This window comes from Seriola dumerili, unplaced genomic scaffold (genome assembly GCF_002260705.1).
Source record: "Seriola dumerili isolate Sdu_G_001 unplaced genomic scaffold, Sdu_1.0 BDQW01000073.1, whole genome shotgun sequence".
Taxonomy (NCBI): domain Eukaryota; kingdom Metazoa; phylum Chordata; class Actinopteri; order Carangiformes; family Carangidae; genus Seriola; species Seriola dumerili.
This window is the reverse complement of record NW_019174328.1, coordinates 6,898,204-6,918,063: the sequence shown is the minus strand read 5'-3', so window position 1 is coordinate 6,918,063 and position 19,860 is coordinate 6,898,204. Positions and strand designations below refer to the sequence as shown.

General features: G+C 40.0%; 1 protein-coding gene across 1 annotated transcript in view; it reads left to right on the top strand.

Annotated features, from left to right (window-relative positions):
* Nucleotides 1-884: 884 nt before the first annotated feature.
* wdr11 (WD repeat domain 11) overlaps nt 885-19,860 on the top strand; it is a 51,395-nt gene continuing 32,419 nt past the window's right edge. Inside the window, exons 1-10 of the mRNA XM_022743861.1 lie at nt 885-1,056; nt 2,134-2,245; nt 3,970-4,123; nt 4,376-4,549; nt 4,674-4,875; nt 9,761-9,926; nt 11,855-11,957; nt 12,703-12,901; nt 13,985-14,085; nt 16,873-17,049. Coding sequence (XP_022599582.1) covers nt 971-1,056; nt 2,134-2,245; nt 3,970-4,123; nt 4,376-4,549; nt 4,674-4,875; nt 9,761-9,926; nt 11,855-11,957; nt 12,703-12,901; nt 13,985-14,085; nt 16,873-17,049 — 1,474 coding nt within the window. The 5' untranslated portion in view covers nt 885-970. The remainder of the gene's footprint in view (nt 1,057-2,133; nt 2,246-3,969; nt 4,124-4,375; nt 4,550-4,673; nt 4,876-9,760; nt 9,927-11,854; nt 11,958-12,702; nt 12,902-13,984; nt 14,086-16,872; nt 17,050-19,860) is intronic.

Genomic DNA, 19,860 nt, shown 5'->3' with positions numbered 1-19,860 from the left:
TGCATGGGGTCTCACAAGAAACTCAGATTCTTTGGCATCCCAGGGTACATAAGATCATCAATATCTCAAGGCAATCACACAGGGAAATTAGGATGAAAACTAAGCTGCTGGGACAAGTGTTTATCACTCGATATTATTGAAGATTTAATATGATCTTATACTATTTTGTATAACAGAAATGGCTAATAGAAAAAAAGAGAGTAAAAAAGAGAGAGTCTCTAATAATATTTTGTATTTGATTGGTGACATTCGGTTAAAACTGAAATACAACTTCTGAGTTGACACCCCAGTTGAAATATCACTGCCAGCTTGTCAACATGTTTATAATTGCAATTTTTTTTTAGCTCATTAATAAAATTTTGTGGGTCAGTAAAATAACTAGGGCTCTAAAATTATAAGACAAAAACTGATGTATTTCAACTCTTACAGACTCTTCACTCTCTTATTTTGTGCATCTCCTATGTAATTGGAAACATTTTTTATTGCACTTTAGGCATTTTATATCAAATAGACAAGCAATACAAAATATTCTAATATAATTTAATGTTTCACTTTTATACTTCTTTAAAATGTTATAGTTCTATATGATGTAAAATAAATAGTGAATTAATTGTTTAGTATATTTTGTGATTTTCTATAGTGCAGTGTCAAATTCACATCTACTTAGCTGGAAAAAAAAATCATTTATTTTGATTCAGAGGTCCATTTGTAGTCGTAAATGTTTTTGCTCGTCTTGTCAGTAAAAATATTCGACATTTTAAGAGAACTTATTCATTAAAAAAAATTGCATCGAGAAATGTGAAGCCTTGGAACCTTGTTACGCTTTTTTTGTTCCCGCACGGCGCTCCGTTTAGAAACACCGTTTCACTTCCTGTCAGAATTCACAACAGAGCCGAACCAGAGAAGCTAATTCATTTTAGCAGCTTTTGGCGAACAAATGTTTATGTAGCGTAAATACTAACGACCAAAAATGATTCCTTACACCGTCAACATCAAACTCGCAGCTCGGACGTTGACTGGCACTCTCAATTTGCAGAATAAAACCGCGGTAGATTGGTGAGTTCAGACCCTTTGCCGCTAGCATAATATTGTAGCCTGGTTGTAGCTCGTTAAGCCAGTCAGATGTGCGACTGACAGATGATGTGTACGAACTGCTAATTACATTGTATGCGTTTCATTACACTGTTTCCTTTCGTTGCTGCTTAGAAAGATGCCAGTGTTAATTGATGTCAGTAATGTAGATTTTCTCTCATCAAAACAAGAGAAACATGCAGGGTATCTTGTGTCATGTGATGTGATGTGATGTGACATTTTGCTGGGCCTGATGAAAATTCTAAGCCTTATCTTCCAACTGTAATCTGACGGAGACTGTGACTGAACTCGCTTAAAACTACCAGAAGTATTATTGTTTTAGACAAAGGTTGCATAACCACAGTTTTATTCCACACATGAAGCGGAATGAGTCATAGCTTAAACATTGCAATATTCACAGCTGAGACCTCTCACTCTCCATTAACCAAATTTGACAATAAAAAAAAGTGTGAATGATGAGGTATGAGGAATATAATGTGGGTAATACGGTGTAGTCATCACCCGCAGCTACTCTTAATTTCTTTATTATTCCCCTATTGTGGTTTACAGTCACACACTTGTTGGATTAGCAGTTGTATCAGTTTGTTGCACCAGGACTCATTAATTGAAAGTCCCTGTGTACAAAAATAAGCTTAAGCTAATAGTGGAGTTTCAGAATTTGATTTGAGTTGATATTTTTGTGGAATCAGGATGCGGTCCATCCACATTTGAATGCAGACGTTGCATGCACACTGAAAGATGAAGATTAACATAGACATGAAGTGGAGAGCAGGAAACTGTAATTCAGACACAGCTTCTAAATAATACTATACTCAAAGGAGAGGGTGTACAAATTAGTGTCAGGCCAAATGAGCACATCAATTGATGTTGTCTTATGTGGTGTTGCACATGATTTGGCTCGATATCCCACTCACAAACCATCTCTTTTATTCTGCAGTGGAAAGTACTTTCAGCTACCTCCTGCTAGCCTAATCATTCAGTTTTTTTTTTATCAGTAAAAGTCCTCTTCCTCTTCTTCCCTATGACTCTCGTACACTGTAGGGGTTGGCAGGGGCTGATAGCTCAGGGATGTCACTCCAGTATTCTCATCATTGATCCAAAGACAGCCCAGACCATCCAGGTTCTGGAAAGGCACAAAGCCAACGTTGTCAAGGTGAGTTTCCTAACTTAACTTTTTTCCATCTGTGTGATTGTTTAGCTTTATAGTGGGCTCCAAGTAACAATTATTTTCATTGTCGATCACTCAGTTGGTTATTTTCTCAATTAAGTTATAAATTGTTTAGTCTGTAAAATGTCAAAAAATTGAAAACTACCCATTCCAATTTTCCAGAGCCCAAAGTGACATGTAACCTTCAAAAGCCCAAAGTAATTTCACTGACTATCAAAGAAACATTGAAATAAAAGCAGAAGATAATATTAATAAAATTCATTTACTTTCAATTCACTAATCAACTAATTGTCTAATAGTTGTAGCTCTGCTCCATTGGCTGCAAAATATGATTTGAAAACTGTCAGTAATGTAAGTGGTTGGAGAAAAAAAACAATCTAAAAACACCACAGAAAAAGAACTGAAAACTTAGTGTAGAATATTGTAGTGTAGTGGTGTGTAGTGGAGGTAAAAAAAAAGAAATATGTGACAGGTTGACCTGATTAATGTGAAAAGAATACTTTGGGTGAAGAAAGTCTGTTTTCGGACGGTGTTTATTGAATATTTGAGCAAAAACTGGTTTGTAAGCTTAAGCTTTAAATATCTTTATTGCTCTTATGCCCTTTGTCCTTAACATTAATGTCAGTTTCTTGATAATTTTAGGCTTTCCCGGTGTAATACAAACACACAGCTGTTCATGGAATAATTCTTTATAACCCAGTATTAATGTCAGCATTGTTTGACGTTGAACTAAGTTGTTTTTGTCCCTCTGTCTAGTCGACAAATTCAGCTCTGCTTCACTCTCTGAGCCCACACCAGCAACACTGATAAAGGTTGCTTCTAAAGTGACAGAGAGTCCCATTGTTTGTGTGTATGGGTACATATGCTTGTGTGTTTCGTAGAAGGGTAAATAATGGGCAATAAATTCTACAGTGATTATCAGTGCCTGGGCTCAATCCGACGCTCTCATTCCTCACTCCAAAGCACACTTTAATCTTGTAAAGCACTGCAGCCACAGCAGCGGGCTATTCCTCACCACCCAGGCTGACACTGGAAAGCTTGCTGGGAAAAAAGTAGTAGCCCCAGTAAAGGGCAAGGCTGTTCAGGAACAAATATATAGACATAATCAATTATTTAAACATCAGCTTGTTCATACATACAGTTATTTGTCTTTTTTAGTATAGAGCTTGCACTGGCTTCATATCAATGTTGTGTGTTTCCTATAGGGTCTGCAACTGATTTCTCCCGTTTTCTGTATCTTTCTCCCCTAAGCCCAGATTTCCATGGACTGTAGTTATTAGTTAGAATGTGTAAAAGCACAAATACAGGAAAAAAAAAATCCGGGTTAGAATAAGTCTACAGTAAACAAGAAGATTGTGGCATCTGTTGTTTAATTACTGAAATTTATCATCTTCTGTTTGAGAAATATGCTGCTACTGTCAGCTTCTGTTGTTTACTTTGTTTAGTGAAGTCAAGTCAATGTTATTTGTGTGGTGCTTTTCATACACAGCAGCAGTTGAAGGTGCTTAACATTAGCATAAAAACAACTTCATAAAATTGTTTTAACACAAAGTTTAAAGAAAAATAAGGAAATACAACAATGAACACCAGATCAGCACACACACATGCAACATTAAAACTAAAAAAAGGGGCATAATGTGGACATTGACACTGTGGAAATGTTTCCGCAGCCTGTACCAGATGCTTAGCATTTGTTGTGTGTTTGTTAGGTGAAATGGTCCAGAGAAAACTACTACCACAACTTGAGCTCACCATACTGTCTGCGTCTGGCCTCGGGAGATGCCTCAGGGAAGATAATAGTGTGGGATGTAGTCAGTGGCACTGCTCATTGTGAGATCCAGGAGCACTCCAAACCAATTCAAGGTAAGGGATCTACCACAAACCCCCATTGTGCAGGCTTGAATCGATTTTTTTCTCCCTCAGCTCGCTACAGAAATAGAAAATTACTCTGCCAGAGCTGCCAAGGAGAAACTTTGAGCTGTTGCTCTGTTGTTGGCTATTTGTTTTCATTAAGATGCTCTTACCGTCACTCTGTCTTTCCTCCTGTCACACACCACATCCCCATCCTCTTCATTCCCACATTCTCCTCTCGGTCTTCCTCTCTTGCCCTGTCAGACTTGGAATGGTTGTGGAATCAGGATGCGTCTCGTGATTTGCTGTTAGCCGTCCACCCTCCCAACTACATTGTCCTGTGGAATGGAGACACAGGCACCAAGCTGTGGAAGAAGAGCTACGCTGAGAACATCCTCTCCTTTTCTTTTGACCCCTTTGACCCGTCCAATATGGCACGTAAGTGAACAATATACTGTCTAAAGGAAAAGGATTTTTTAAATTGCTAATAGAATACTGACAATCTGTCCAGCTGTGGTCTTAATAAGCGCCTTTATAATGTTTCCCTGCTCTCCCTCGGCAGTGCTGACCAGCGAAGGAATAGTCTTTATCACAGACTTTTCCCACTCCAAACCGCCAGGCAGCGCTGGCAAAAAGGTCTACATTGCCAGCCCACATGCAAGCCCGGCCCACACCAAACCTGCTCCCGCTGCTGCCCCGGCCCCGACCGGAGCCAAGAAAGCCCTCAACAAGGTCAAAGTGCTCATCACCAATGAAAAACCCACGTAAGTGCCACTAAATTACACTGAACTTCCATAACTGTATTTCAGAATACAGGGGAAAACTCAAACATTCTTTACACATACATATCATGCTGATGGTCTAAAAAGTTGTATGGCTTTAATTTCCAAGCATGTTATTAATGAATCAAATGCATTAATTTCTTAAAACATGACTCTAGGTGGCCAGCAATTCATTGGGGGTGGGCCACCTGTGCAATTTCCTACTCATTTTGAACATTTTTTTTAATATGTCTTTGATCATATCAGTTTTAGAAATCTCACACAGCCTGATCAGCATTTTAAGTGAGGTTCATTTGCAACCTCACTCCGGCAACTGGGATTGAAGGGCATTGCTCAGGGTCATCTCAATGGAATTTTATTGAAACTGAGTTCAAAGCGACAATTTTATCAGACTGTTTTTTTATGCTCGGGGCATCTTTAGCTACAAAGTTTGTATATGTGCCCTTGACCTGTGGTGAATCTGTTCCTGTCAGCATGCATTAATTATGTTATGTCCTTTGCTGTTGCACAACATATTCAGGCACTGAATATGTCTTGTGTTATTAATCAGAGTTTCCATCCATTAGATATGAGTGTAAAATACAAAATAAAAGATGTGGTCTTGAGAGCACATTAACATAACAACATGCCATTTTTTGAATGAAATCAACTTGTGCTGCTCTCCCCCTTTTGTTGGCTGGACAGTGGGGGCAGTCCTATAATCGCAAGTGTCTTTGAGTGAGTGAGTGAGTGACTGACTGACGGCCTGAATGATAGAGTTGAGTGATCATAATTCTACCATTGCTCAGCCGAATGTCACATAACTGAAAAAATTTCCCATTTAGCCCAAAATCAGCTGATACTCCTTATGTATGGTGCCTGTAAAAATTTGGTTGCTTGAGCCAGTTGAAGGTGCAGTACACATGCATCTGAGGGCTCATGATAAGGGGGGGGTACCGCCTCTGCCTCATTTTGAGCCAGAACAAAACTCTGAACATGTAAAAGAAAAACAGCTTTGTTGGGAAATCGGCTGTATTAAAGAACTGTGTATGTGAGCACAGAGAGGAGGTGAGAAGCAAACAGATAAAGATCTGAAACTACGCCCTCACTGACCACATGTGGTCTACTCATATACTAGGTTTTGACCTAGTCTTGTTCAGCAAGTGAACTGACCTGTTGAAAGTGAATTGTGACAGCTTTCCTGTTTGGGAGAAATGACATGACACATGTGGTAAAACTATATACTTTATAATACCTGAGAGATTTTCCAGAAACTATGTTTCTGCAATAGGATGAAATAAGAGGCTTTGCTATGTGAGATTATAATTGAGTTTGGACCTGGTTTTCATTCTGTGATTGTTTGTTTGTTCAACTCAGTGAAGAGTTTGGTGTGCGACTGAGTGAGAGATAGAGTTGAGTGAATGCTGAAGTTACACAATTGGAAGTTACTGTCTTGGTGGTGATCTGTGGTTTTAGAGGGATTTATAACACTAGGTGAAACACTATGTTTCATTGAACAGAAACCCTTTATTTTTTAACAGGGCTTTTATTGCTTTGCTGATGTGCTGCAGTAATCATGTTGTCTCTCGTTTCCGTTTGCTGCCGTATCTGATTTTTTGATCAGCCCACCGATGTGGCGGACCATCGAGATTTCTCATGGTGCGCTCGATGACCAGCCTGACTATGGAACAGTCTATAATGCAACCAACAATTAAAATCAGAAATGGACATCCATACATGGTGTCTAGTCTCGTTTCCATCAAGATTTGAAACAGATCGAATGCCCTAAGTTCTAATATAGACTTTATAGGAGTTAAAACTGTCGTCAGTTACAGTTAAACCTGGTGATAAATGAAAGCAAGTGTAAGGAAATGAAGCGCCTAGATTTCTCCGAGGAACTGGGAAGATTTATCGCCTGGAAGATTTACTACATTATTTTGTCATATTGAAACACAGACAAAGTAGTGGCTAACCTCATTTTTGTAACATTCAGTGACAAACTTGTAAAACTGTTTAAGGCATTACTTTACAAAAAGTTGCAATGGAACCAAAGCCTTTTTTGATGTGCTGGCAGCTTCCTGCCTGAGCGGTTGTGACTGTCAAACAGGCTTATTTATAGCAGCAGCACCCCGGCCTCTCTGTCCACCCACCCAGTCAGCTCTAATAACAAACAGTCCATTAATCTTGCTTGTCTTTATTTTCTCTCGCCTCTCTTGTCTTGTCTTGTCCATTTCGGTCTTTTTGTTTACTGTTGGTATGTGACACTTTCTTCCCCCCACTTTTCATGCGTTGGTTATTCCTCTCACTGAAAATGCTGTATTCTTTCAGTCTGCCTTTGTCTGTGTGTCAAGCTATGGTGTTTATCATGTTCAGTGCGTTACAGTATCTCTCCTCTGTACCTCCGTTTGATAGATGGGGGATTTAAACAAGACTCTGGTCTCCCAGACTGTTATCAGAAACTCCCTCAATACAGAACTATATCATGCACATTAGTGTCTCATCAGGCAGCCATTAATGTGGTTGTTAGCCAGCACAAATTTGGTGCCTTTGTCAAAGTGACAGAAATTGGTTTCACACTCACACGCCAGCATGCCTGTTCACACACACACACACACACACACACACACACACACACACACACACACACACACACACACACACACATGGACAAACTAAATGTATTTTTTTTAAATATTTACAAATTTATAATCACTAAAAAACTAGCAATCCCTAAGATCTCAGACACCTGTGGTTACCGTGGTAACGACACTACAGGAATTCTGGGGGCAGAAATAACAAAGAGCATCAACAAAAGAGCAACTGGTGAATCTGCAACCAAACAAACTCACTGTCACTGTCTTAATAATCGGTAACCAGGATGTGACTGCTTCACAATAAAAGCCAGCCTGTTTTTTTGTCATTAAAAGCGGTAACCAAAACGGATTTTAATGTTGTTTTTTAAAGCCAGGAAGGGCAACCTAAAAACATTAAATAAAATTCAAAGACATGAAAGAGCAAATCCTAAAATGTACCAACCTATTTCATAAAACTCAAGAAAGATCAGCTATCTAAATTTCAAGAACCTACTGACCTGACTGACCCGCTGAGGTGGGCAAGGTTTACGAAGGTTTATATTGTAAAAACATTTTTATCTATTTTCCACAGGATGATTTATGAGAGTTTCAAGTTTAGTTTCATCTTGTTTCTTTTTTGGTCCCCACTGTTGTGAGATATGTCCAGCTGCTGCTGGTCTTCCTTTATCCAGGACTTGCGGGGCTCACTTATAAAATGTAATTATGCACACATTTGGTGCCCATGTGCATTTGAGCCAAAGTCATGATTTATTCACCACTGCCTGCCAGTATCAAGTGGGTTTATTCTGTATTGTCTAAACTTCAGAAGCTCAAGCTGAAGTACTTACATAATGTATAAAAATTGTATTTGGTTTTAATGACATTTGGGTTATTTAAGTTTGTTTAACATGATTAAACAATAGAAGCTGGAGGTGTCTTTGAGGTAGCCTCCTCCAAACACACCTTGCGTGACTCACTGTGTGTGTGTGTGTGTGTGTGTGTGTGTGCGCACATGTATGCATGTAGCGATACATTACTATGTATGATCCACTGACTGCTGTAGCCTTCATCCCTTATTCTCAGCAAAGAGAGAGAGAGAGATGTGAGAAGTGTGTGATGTTTTGGAAATTGGACAGCTGAATATTTTGGGAGGGTTTGGGGTTATAGGATATGTCTTTTTTTCAGTTTTTTCCTCTTTCTCTGTGAAGATCTGTTGCTTTCTTTTTTGCATCTAAGACACAGAAGTCTTTCACTGTTTCTTTCTGATGTTTTGCCTTTGGTGGCTCAGTCATTTCAGCCTCTATCTCTGCCTCGCCTGGCTTCAGTGAGCCAGTAACTGTCTGATTTAGCTCAGCAACTCCTAAAGGTTCCTCTGTTGAGTCCATTTTATCTATTATACTTTCCCCTAGATGATAATGATCGGCATTGTGTTATAAAGTTTGTCTCTCCTTTATTTGATCTCACCGTGACCTAGAGGAATGAAGCTGTAGGAATGAGTTATAGTTATGGACCCACTCATAGATTCTGAGAAAATCATCCCTTTGTTCTCTCTGACTGAACTACAAAGTGTTAGTGACTGCTTTGTTGTCATACAGAGAGATTGAACTGGATTGCTGCTGTGGATGATAGTGTTTGTAATTAACACACATGAAAGAAGTTACAGCAAACGGACTAAGTTTATATTTTACATTTTTAGGACTCTCAAAGTAAAGGAATGGATTTTTTTCTACTGCCAATACCTGCTTAATTCATCAGCCTCCCATCGTCAGACCAAATTCACTTTTAAGTTCTCCCTCATTTGCCTGAGACTCTCAGAGACAACAACAGTAATAACTAATTCACTCAGCCTTCGCTATGGGAGGACATGAATAAAGATCAAGTTGAACTATGAAATGAGACAGTTTTTATTAAGCTTGTTTTAAGATTTTCTAATCCATCTTCACATTGGTCTGCATATCATTTGAATATTTCATATCCATGTGTTGTATTTTTGACACCGTGCCTGCAGGCAATACATCCTGTTATCTACATCTTCATTTCTAGTAGTTACAGTGCATTACATGCAAAACCAAGACAATAGCCAAATGTACGAAATGCTGTATCCTTGGATATTTTGGTGGAGTTGCAGGCATGATTATCTCTGAAATTCGAGTTAACTTATCAAAAGATGAATTCATTTCTTAAAGGCCTTTGGCTTACCATTTCCAAGGATGTACCAAATTTTGTCAGTTAAAAAATGATCTTGACACCGAAATTGATTTCCTTTTCTTACTTTGTGTACATTCCTGTCTTTACTCTCCTATGTGGATCTGTAGTGCAGAGGCGGTGACTTTGAACGACTGTCTGCAGCTGTCCTACCTGCCATCCAAGAGGAACCACATGCTGCTACTTTATCCCAGAGAGATCCTTATCCTGGACCTGGAGCTCAGCCAGACGGTTGGTGTGGTGGCCATTGAGCGCTCTGGGGTGCCCTTCACTCAGGTGAGGCACTGTGCACATGATCAGCAAATTCTGTGTGGTAAGGGTCTCTGTAAAACTTGACAGAATTAGAGTTTGTGGAAATGGAAAATGTAAAAAAGAGCAACGCAGTTTTGAATTTGAACTACTGAAGGTGAGAAGTCTCTCAGCTCTACACCCTTTTTCTGATGGTTAAGAATGTGATGCAGAGAGACATTTCTGCTTTACATTTGGAAGTTACATTCAAAGACAACTTCCAAAATGTTCGCGCTGCATCTTTGTTGGTCAAGGTGAGATAAATGAAAAGATGACTGTGCTGTCTCACTCTAACATACTTCTTACATCACCATGTTTCCTTCCCCTCAAATGAGCCCTGTGCACAGTTTCTATTTTTATTGCATTACTAGAAGCGCTTTACCAAATTCTGTCTTTTTTTTATGGATGATTCTTCCGGGAAGCCAATTCCCCCTGCCGTGAATGATAAAGTTCTCCACTTTTCTTCCTCCCTCTCCGTGTTCACCTCATCAAGGTCTGGTGACAGCACAGCAAGGCCATGCAGTCCTTAGCTACAGCAAAAAAAAATCCCACCAGCCTACATACTGTCTGACTTTCTTTCTGTAGTCACATTCAGCAGCACTAGTGACCTTTAGGTGCCAATTCCCATCTTTTGGAGTCTGGATTTCTAATTGGAAATTGATGAATGCTGTGGAGGTATTAGGTAGAGGATTTGTCACGGCTCCAGAGCCAATATTGGAGCAGAAACTGTTAATGTCACTCTGTTCACTCTGCCTTCACCCCTAACACTCCGTGTCTGTCTGTGAAGGACTGTCGTGGTGGCTTGTCATTACGCTGAGTAGATCTCATGGTTTCCACTACGGTTGTTGCACTCTATATGAGCCATAATATTCCCTTTTAAATGTATAGCCTTGAAGTTCATGCCTATATGCGCATGCAGGGGCCAGTTTGCTATTCCTTATTTTATCAACGTGGTCAATTGACATTTTTGGTGCGTAAGGAATTACGTTATGTTCTATATTCTATTATACTTCCATAAATCTTACTTTCTTTGGCTTGTCAGTGTTCTTTTTTGAACAAATGCATCCACGGTTAAATAGTACAAAGGTAAAACGAGCCTTTGTAGTGAAGGAGTAAGTCCTGAAGTCAGAGAGCAGGAGTAAAGGGGGATTACTCAGCCGCCCAGGGTCTGTCCGGCCAACGCCTCCCTTCTCTAAGTGTTATAAAGTGCTTGTCATGCAGCCAATTTGCATGACTGATGACACAGCTTCAACAAATATTCAGCCTGGAATGTAGAAGGTCCAATAGCCAAGGAAAGGCCACGAAATATAGGCACATGAACATCTATACTACACACTGTCAGATTTGGCACATACACAGTGTACACAGAGCTGGTACACATATAGTAGCTGCACATCTAATGCAATCTGATACAAAATCTATCACTAAAGTTGAAATGCTCAACTTCAATGAGGTGTTGATGCATCTCAATGGCCGCCTGAAAAGGCTGCAAATTGTCGTGATGTTGATTTGTATTGCACTATATGGGAAAGTGTTTGTAATATTTTGTGCAACTTCACTTGTATAAATGGAGTTAGAGCATTTAAAATATAAGTTAAATTAAAATGTTAGGGGTCAAACATCTATGTGAGACATGGCCTTGTGGCAACATAGTGACCAAGACAAAAATGACTAAAAGTGATCAATGATGAATGCTTGATCATTATTAAAATTTACTGATCAGCTTAAAGTCTGTCGCTAGTTGCTGTAGTTACTTTTTAAATGACAAAAGTCCTCATCTTTTCAGGCTGACAGAGGGGCTCGATTTAGCTTTGCTTTTGTTTACATTTGTGTTTGTAGTAAATCAAAAAAAATGACACATACAGACTTCTCATTCTGTGATCATTCACTGCTTCTCTTTCTCTCCCTGTGTTTAGGTTATTCCCTGTGCTCAGCGGGACGCCCTCTACTGTCTCCATGAGAACGGGTGCATCACCCTTCGAGTGTGTCGCTCTACTACCACTCCAGAGGAGGCAGCAGGTATGAAATGTCTTCGCATAGATGCGCACTTATACATACAGCACATGCCGGTTGCACTGCACTCACTCACAAACCACTGTCGCTCCTGTGCTGTCACAGTGTCGTCGTCTATTCAGCCAAACTGCACTGCAGTCTGAGTCTGTCTCTATGCTCCAGTGGGCATTTAGCCTCTTACTGTCTCATTTATCTTTGGCTTAATGTTATAGGCCGATGGGAGTCCATTGTCTCGCTGTATCTCTCCCTTCCTCTCTTACTCTTCTTGCAATCTCTTCCACTGTCTACTCATCTGTCTTTTTTCCTGCCATGTCCTTTGTGAGTCTCTCATGCAGTCATTTATTCTCTCATTTCCTTTTCTTCTTGTCTTATCTTCTTTAAATCCTTTCTTGTACCTCGCGACGCTCCTCCTCTAACCTCCTCAGAAATTGTTTTCTCTGGTCTCTCACTTGCATTTTCTCTCAATTGCACCATTATCTACCTCCCTGCCTCTTTCTTTCTCCATTCCCTTTACTGTTAAAATTTACTCAGTGTCTTCTTCCAAATTTTCACTTTTTTTTCCTTCTTTTTTTTTCAATGCACCTCAATTCATGTCTTCACCAATTTGCTCTGATTCCATCTGATTAGTTTTTATCTCCCACCATTCTTGTTTTCCACTCTCCCTTACTGTCACACTTTCTTTCCTTACCTTTCGACCACTTTAATCTCCTTTGTGTCTCTCTGTTTCTTTCTCCATCCCTCTCTCCCTCAGATCCAGAACAGAGTGTCCAGGAGCTCGTCTACGACCTCCGCTCTCAGTGTGATGCCATCCGAGTTACCAAGACAGTTCGCCCATATCGCATGGTTATCTGCCCTGTCAACGAAAACAATGCTGGGCTGATGGTCAGTGACGGCAGAGTCATGCTGTGGGAGCTCAAAGCCCACACTGGCAAGGCTGCCTGTAATCCTAGGTACACACACACACACACACACACACATATGCAAATCATTCTGTCAAGCTATATTACAGTTTTTGCGGGTGGTGGCTGAAATGGCAAGAAGGAAAGTTTGACTACTTTGTAAGGTGACTGAAACTGACTTTAAACTACATAATCCTCTGACCTAAATTTAGTCTTCTTAGTGACTGGCGTATGTAGGGGTGCAGAGAGTTTAGCTCACGTTGATGAGCCCTGCTTGCCTTTGATGGAACACTCCCTTGCTGCTGTCGAGGAGACAGTTTTGTATCTCCCTCTTAAGTTACCTTCCTGTGTGAGGCTGAGAGAGGTTTGTCTGCCTGTGAGCAAACCAGTTTAATTTGGGAAAACAACAGAAATCTACAGCAGTGAATTAAGGAGCGTTGACATATTCTTCTTTTTGCCTCTCTATGATGAAGTGTCTTATTATAGTTTTGTTTGAGTTTTATTTTCTTGAAGTTTCAGACAGGTGGGTTTTCTATTTCCGGACTGTTCAGATGATGGCAGTTGTCTTTCACACTAAATTACATTGATATTCTGATGCTTGCTTGTAATTGCTCAGATATTCTGGTACACAGTGTTCCTATTTCAAAGCCAGAACAAATCCTAAAAACATGCCTTGGCCCAGGTTTGATATATTGACATAAATTATAATTCCCTCTGTGACATGGTGTTTGTCACGGTGTGCTGAGCATCTACAGATAAATTAAGTTATTGAGGGTGAGGCATGTCACTGTGCTGTATCTGTTCAATCTTAGATGAAGCGGCCAGTGTATCAAACTCCATCAGCAGTCATGAAAATTATTTTTCTAGGAATCATCTCTTTTTTTTTTTCTTTTTTTTTTTAAGTCAGCAGCATCTAATCAATAGAAGGAATCAGTACACATGTCATCCTCTGCGAAAGCTGCTGTGTCCCTCTGGGTCAGTAATTTATTAAAAAGCGGATCACATCCATCATTCGCACAAGCAATATTCATTTATCACTCCCCATTCACTTGCTTTCAATAATGGATGTGCGCCTTGCTTTCATGTGGAAAAAAATGTATTCAATTAATATTCTCTCTCCCCACTCTCTGTCAGTTCGGGGTTGTCGCCACTCTACTCCCCTGTGTCATTTTGTGGAGCTCCACTGGGTCCAAACCAGAAAAGGATTCAGGATCTCTCTCTCAACAGCATGATCGGTATGACCGTCCACATCACTGTCAACCCCATCTACAATGCCACAGAGAATGTCACGTACATCACTTCTTATTGCAGCAAAAGCGTACTCCCTCTCCATAGAAGAATGACTTTCATTTTTGAGAGAAAATGTGAAAACTCAAGAATGAAGGAAACATGGTTGTATTTGTGTGAATGTTTGTGTGCATCAGGCCTTCTTATATCTTTTATTGTACCTCTGTGAGTTGTGTGAGGCTCGGGGCTCTCCTTCACTTTCTGCTTTAATGTGTGACTGCTGGTTTCTCCTCTGCGCACGACACAGGCCAGTGTTATTTCCCAAGCTGAATGGCTCTGCACAAAGAGTCCCATGGGTTCTTGGCCATTCCTGTCTTTCACTTTTATCTCTTTACCATCTCATCCTTTTGCTTATGATATACTTCTATTTCACTCTCTCCCAAGTATTCTCCCCTCACCCTGTCTCTCTTCTCACTGTTTATTTAGAAAAGAGCTGCCGATCAAAAGATGAATGTTGGTATAAAATTGTAATGAGATGCAGGACTCTCTTTTTTCCTTTTTTTTTTTTTTTTGGTTTTTGTTTTTTCTTGTGTTTGCCACTTGTATTCAGTGAAAGTCAAACTGCCAGTGCCAGGAAGGCCTTGGGGAGGTGGAGCACTAGTAGTTATGTTGGCATAAGAGGGATTTTGCTGTCTTTCTCCACACACGCGCACACACACACACACACACACACACACACACACACACACACACACACACTGGACCCAGCTACTGTCTGTCGCAATAGCTCTGTCTGACAGTTGCTGACTAAAGCACTTGAGGGAATGTAACTGGTCTGCAGGATGCTACAATTCTGTGAAAAACCAGCTTGTTGTTAAGATCTGATGCTGATTGGCCAACATAAGAAAGGCATCAGTGTGATCATTGCTATAGGCGAGAACTGTGACCTAAAAAGCTATATTTGCTTTCATTTCATATTTTCATTTGCTGCACATGGTAATATATTCTATCAATGGTTTGTTTTTATTGACTCGTTGGCTTGTTGGGAATTCTGTCCCCGTCTCATTTAATTATATCTCCAAGCTGTAATGACGCACATTTAGATAGACATAAAATTTCCAATGTAAAGAAGGCTATTATGTTGCATGGAATATAAACAAAATGGATTTTTCAGCCGGTGCCAATTATAACGTCAAGGTTGTTGCACACTCAGAGGGTGTCACAAAGCCCTGCAGCAAATATACAAATGTAGATGATTGCCCATTTAGAGCATATAAAGTGTAGTCATTAACAGTCTGATTGTGAAGGGTACTGCCATCAACATCCAAGCCTCAGTCAAAATATGTGTTCAGGTATTTCAAAATATTAAAGGACCTGAGGCTTATGTTTATGTGAAAAACGCTGTTAAGTGTGACCGCCTGATATTAGAAATTTGATGAAATCAGCAAAGTAGATTTAACTGGATGAGGCCTATAGATATTCCTGTGTAAAACATGGGTCTGTGGCGTAGTTGTCTCAACTCACCACCACATCTTTGAGATCATTAAAGCTGGCCAACTTGATAACTGAGGCCACAGCTTAATGAAACAAACAGTACTGGTTCTTTTTTGCTGGCTCCAGCTGCAGTCACATTGCGTGAGCTTTTCGGCGTAGATCGTCAAGTTGAAGGTTTTATACGTTAGAGTGCTAATGAGCTCTGTTGCAAATATGTATCCAGAATTCAAAAGAGAAAGAGGGAAAGAGAGATAACCACACACTCTCCTCCGTGCTAAAAAAAGATTAGGTTTATTCCAACATGTTTCAGCTTATGCCTTTGTCAGGGTACAAATGACACTGTGCCGCAGCACTTGATGTAGGATGAGTCACACCTGCACGGAATTAGGACACCATGTCTGTCTCATGTATATGCAGCCTCATCTGGAGTTGTAGCAGGAGCTACTTTGTGATGCTGTTCAATAGTTCATGATGTTAATGTCAGTTCTTCAGCTGCAGGTGGTAGTTTGTTTGTGTCTTAATTTTTGTTTCTGGGGTTTGTGTTTAGTTTTGTCTGATGTCTTTGTTCAGTGCAACACATAGTGCTCCGTGTATGCCTGTTGTTTTCTTGTGCTCCATTTAAATAGTGTAACCTGCATTATATATAAAACACATTTTTGCAAACAAGTGAACTATGAATTGGCATGAACAAATAAACTGCAGAAAGCGATTTTAATGAAGTATTGTTACGGATGGTTACGTCAGAGTAGCTGTCTGAATCCTCTCCAGGCTGAAACTACTCTCTCCACAGATTTCATGCAAAATACTGTAGAATATTGTAGAAAAAGTTCTAGGGAATCATTAAAATGGAGTTGTGACACAGACAGCCTTTTCTTAATATTGCCAGACATATCATCTAAACTGGATCAGCTTGACTAATTTTAATGTGAGCTTAAATATTCAATTGGACACAGTTATATCAACACACACGATATTAAAGGACTTGGATCAGGGGCCAAAACCTAATCAGACACGCCAGCTTAGAGATCCAATCACATAAACTGTGATGTAAGTTGTAATATTGATTTATTGAAGATTGTATGCGCTGGGTTAAGATGCAGTAAAAAGCAGCCCTCACTCTTTTTCTGCAAGTTACAACAAAGGGAAAGGGAAATCCGTCCTGTTCTTCTACCAATCTCACAGATGCTATATTCACTGTTGTTTGACATTTTTAATTGTTCCATCAATGGAGTTGCAGCTGAAAGGTAGTGTTTTTGATATCGCCCACCTTAAACCTGTCCATGCTGTGGTTTCATCTCCAGGCCAGACCTTGATAGCTGGTGAGGCTCCTCCTCCATCATCCAACCAGCAAGAGGTCCAGTTGAAGTTCCTGCTGACTGGCCTTCTGTCTGGTCTACCGCTGCCACCATTTGCCATTCGCATGTGCCCGCCACTTACCACCAAAAACATCAACCACTACCAACCCCTGCTGGCTGTAGGTAGGTAATAAGAGCTGTGAAAGCTGTGATCTGTACCACGAGAACGTACTGGGTAGTATTCTGAAATATATTCCACTGTACAGAGCTCATAATGTGTCAGCATTGTTATCATACATCAGCACTTCTCAAAGTCCAGCACAAGGTATGCTTTTAAGTGTAGTTTCTGTGTTTTCCAAAAATCTGACAGTAATGTTTGCACTTGTATTCAGTATGTTGTTTTGTTTCATCATGACTGGTTGCTGTTTCAGATAATAACCAGTTGCATCAGTGCTGGCCCTCAAAGACAAAACCAATGATGGATGAACTGTTTTTGTGTTTTTGCTTTTCTCTGTCACAGTCATGTCAACAAATAGTTTTACTGAACATAAGTAAATGCTTCATAAATACTGTTTGGTGCTGATTTAGATTATAGATTTGTCTGCAGGTCCAGACAATTACAACTGACATTTGATCCGGCCCCGGTTGATATGATGAGGTGAGGTTTTAGTTGGGTCTCAGCCCACTGAGGGGTGAAAAAGCTCTCTTTGCCCAACTGGTAGTCAGCCAGTAGGCACTAAGATGATGCTAATATTAACATGACAGCACACTATTGTGGAATCCTTCAACATTACCATGCTTATGGTAATCACGTTAATCTTTAGTTAATTGGAATAATGCATTTATTCACTCAGCTGAATAAAGTGACCAATTCCCATAATAACAGATTTTTTTATTAGTTTATTGCTCAGAGCGCAGTTTTGTGAAACTGTCAGGTGTCTAATATCAGATATTTGGGGCATGGAATGCTTTGTGATTTTACAAGGGTTATTTTACAAAGCTTTTGGAATTGGAACCTTTTGAATTGAAATTGGCCCTGGTTACCATGGAAACCATCAGTGCATCTGTCAAACCTTTCTGCCTCTGACCTACATGAAGGCAGCCTTGAACCTGCAAAAATTGGTACTTCAATCACACGTAAACGGTAGGAAGAAAACAAGCTTTCTTCAGCTGTTTTATTTGGAGTTGATGGTCTTTGTTTAAAGAAGTGCATTGTCAATAAAACTTAAATCACACAAAGGGGGTCCTACCATTTGAGGGTTCATCAGTGTATCCACACTGGAGAAAAAGCCTTACGTCTGTGACCAGTGTTGCAAGAGTTTCACTCAGTCACTCTGTATGAGGATTCATTGGTGTATCCACAATTTAGAAACATGCGTGTAGCAACAGAGTTTAGAACAAATTTCTGAACTGTATGAAACAAGTAGCTGTTAAGAAATAACATGGTTTTTAAAAGTTGTCATAAACTGTCTTATGCTTACTCAGGCACACACACACACACACACACACACACACACACACACACACACACACACACACACACACACACACACACACACACACACAAACTCTTTAAAAAGCAAGGCCATGGACATTGCATGAAGTCAACTTCTGCAGACAGCTCGGAGAATACAACCATTGCTCACAATGAGCAGCAGTTCCTTGGACAGAAACGCCTTGTTGATGAGAGAGGTTAGAGAAGAATGGCAAGACTGGTTGGTGCTGACAGAAAGGCTACAGTAACATATTCCGTAAGATAACAACTCTTTACAACTGTGGTGAGCAGAGAAGCATCTCAGAATGAATAACACATTTAAAACTGGAAAAATGTAGCCTGGTCTGATGAATCTGGATTTCGGCTAAGCCACACAGATGGTGGGGTTTTCGAATATGGCCTCAACAGCATGACTCCGTGGATCCAAACTGCCTTGTGTCAATAGTCTAGGCTGCTGGTGGCGGTGTAATTGGTAGGGGAATGTTTTCTTGCCACACTTTGCCCCTTAATACCAATCAATCAATTTTTGATTGCCACAGCCTATCTGAGTATTGCTGCTGACCATGTGGACTCCTTTATGGCCACAATTTACCGTATCCATATGGGTTCTTCCAGCATGATAATGCACCATGTAACAGAGCAAAAGTCGTCTCAAACTGGTTTCATGAAAATTACATTTAGTTCAGTGAACTTCAGTGGCCTCCCCAGCACCAGATCTGAATCCAATAGAACACCTTTGGGATGTGGTAGAATCGGGGATTGGCAGCATGAATGTGCAGCTGACAAATCTGCAGAAATGATGGGATACAATCATGTCAGCATGGACCAGAATCTCAAAGGATTGTTTCCAACAAAGTGAGGTCCTACCCAGTAATAAGACACTAATCTCACATTGCATGCATGAAATATTTACCTGTGTTTAGTAGAATGTTTTCCAAGACTGTGACAGTCAAAGCATTAACTTTGTCAATGTCAAAGTATCATAGCAGCAGTGAAACAGTGATTGGAATAGATAGATTTCTGATTTGGCAAATGTAACCTCTTAATTGGAAAAACAAAAACAAATCTTAACTCATGTACTAGGAGAGTCCTCTACTTTTAACTGCATGATCTCCACATCACACCTAGTGTAATATTCTACCTGAAAGGACACAAGTCCAGCCTGGACCTTTCACCTTAGTTTTCACAGACAAAAATCAATGTTGTGTTCCGGAGCAGCAAGGCTTATTTCTCTGTCACTGTTTACATGAACCCCATCTTACCAACGCTTTCCAGAGGTCTTGCCTTGGTCCTTTCATTTCCCTTCTAAAAGGACTAGTGAACTTGAGTTTAGGCTCCTTTATACTACACCTCTGTAACTTGAATGGTCAAGGAATTCAAATTCTTTACCCTTAGTAATGAAGTGAAAGTCCTCTCTTCAAACTTTTACTTAAATAAGAAGTGCTGTTAGCAAAACAAAGTACTCATGCAGAGTACCCTCCTTTTTAAAGTGTTAGATA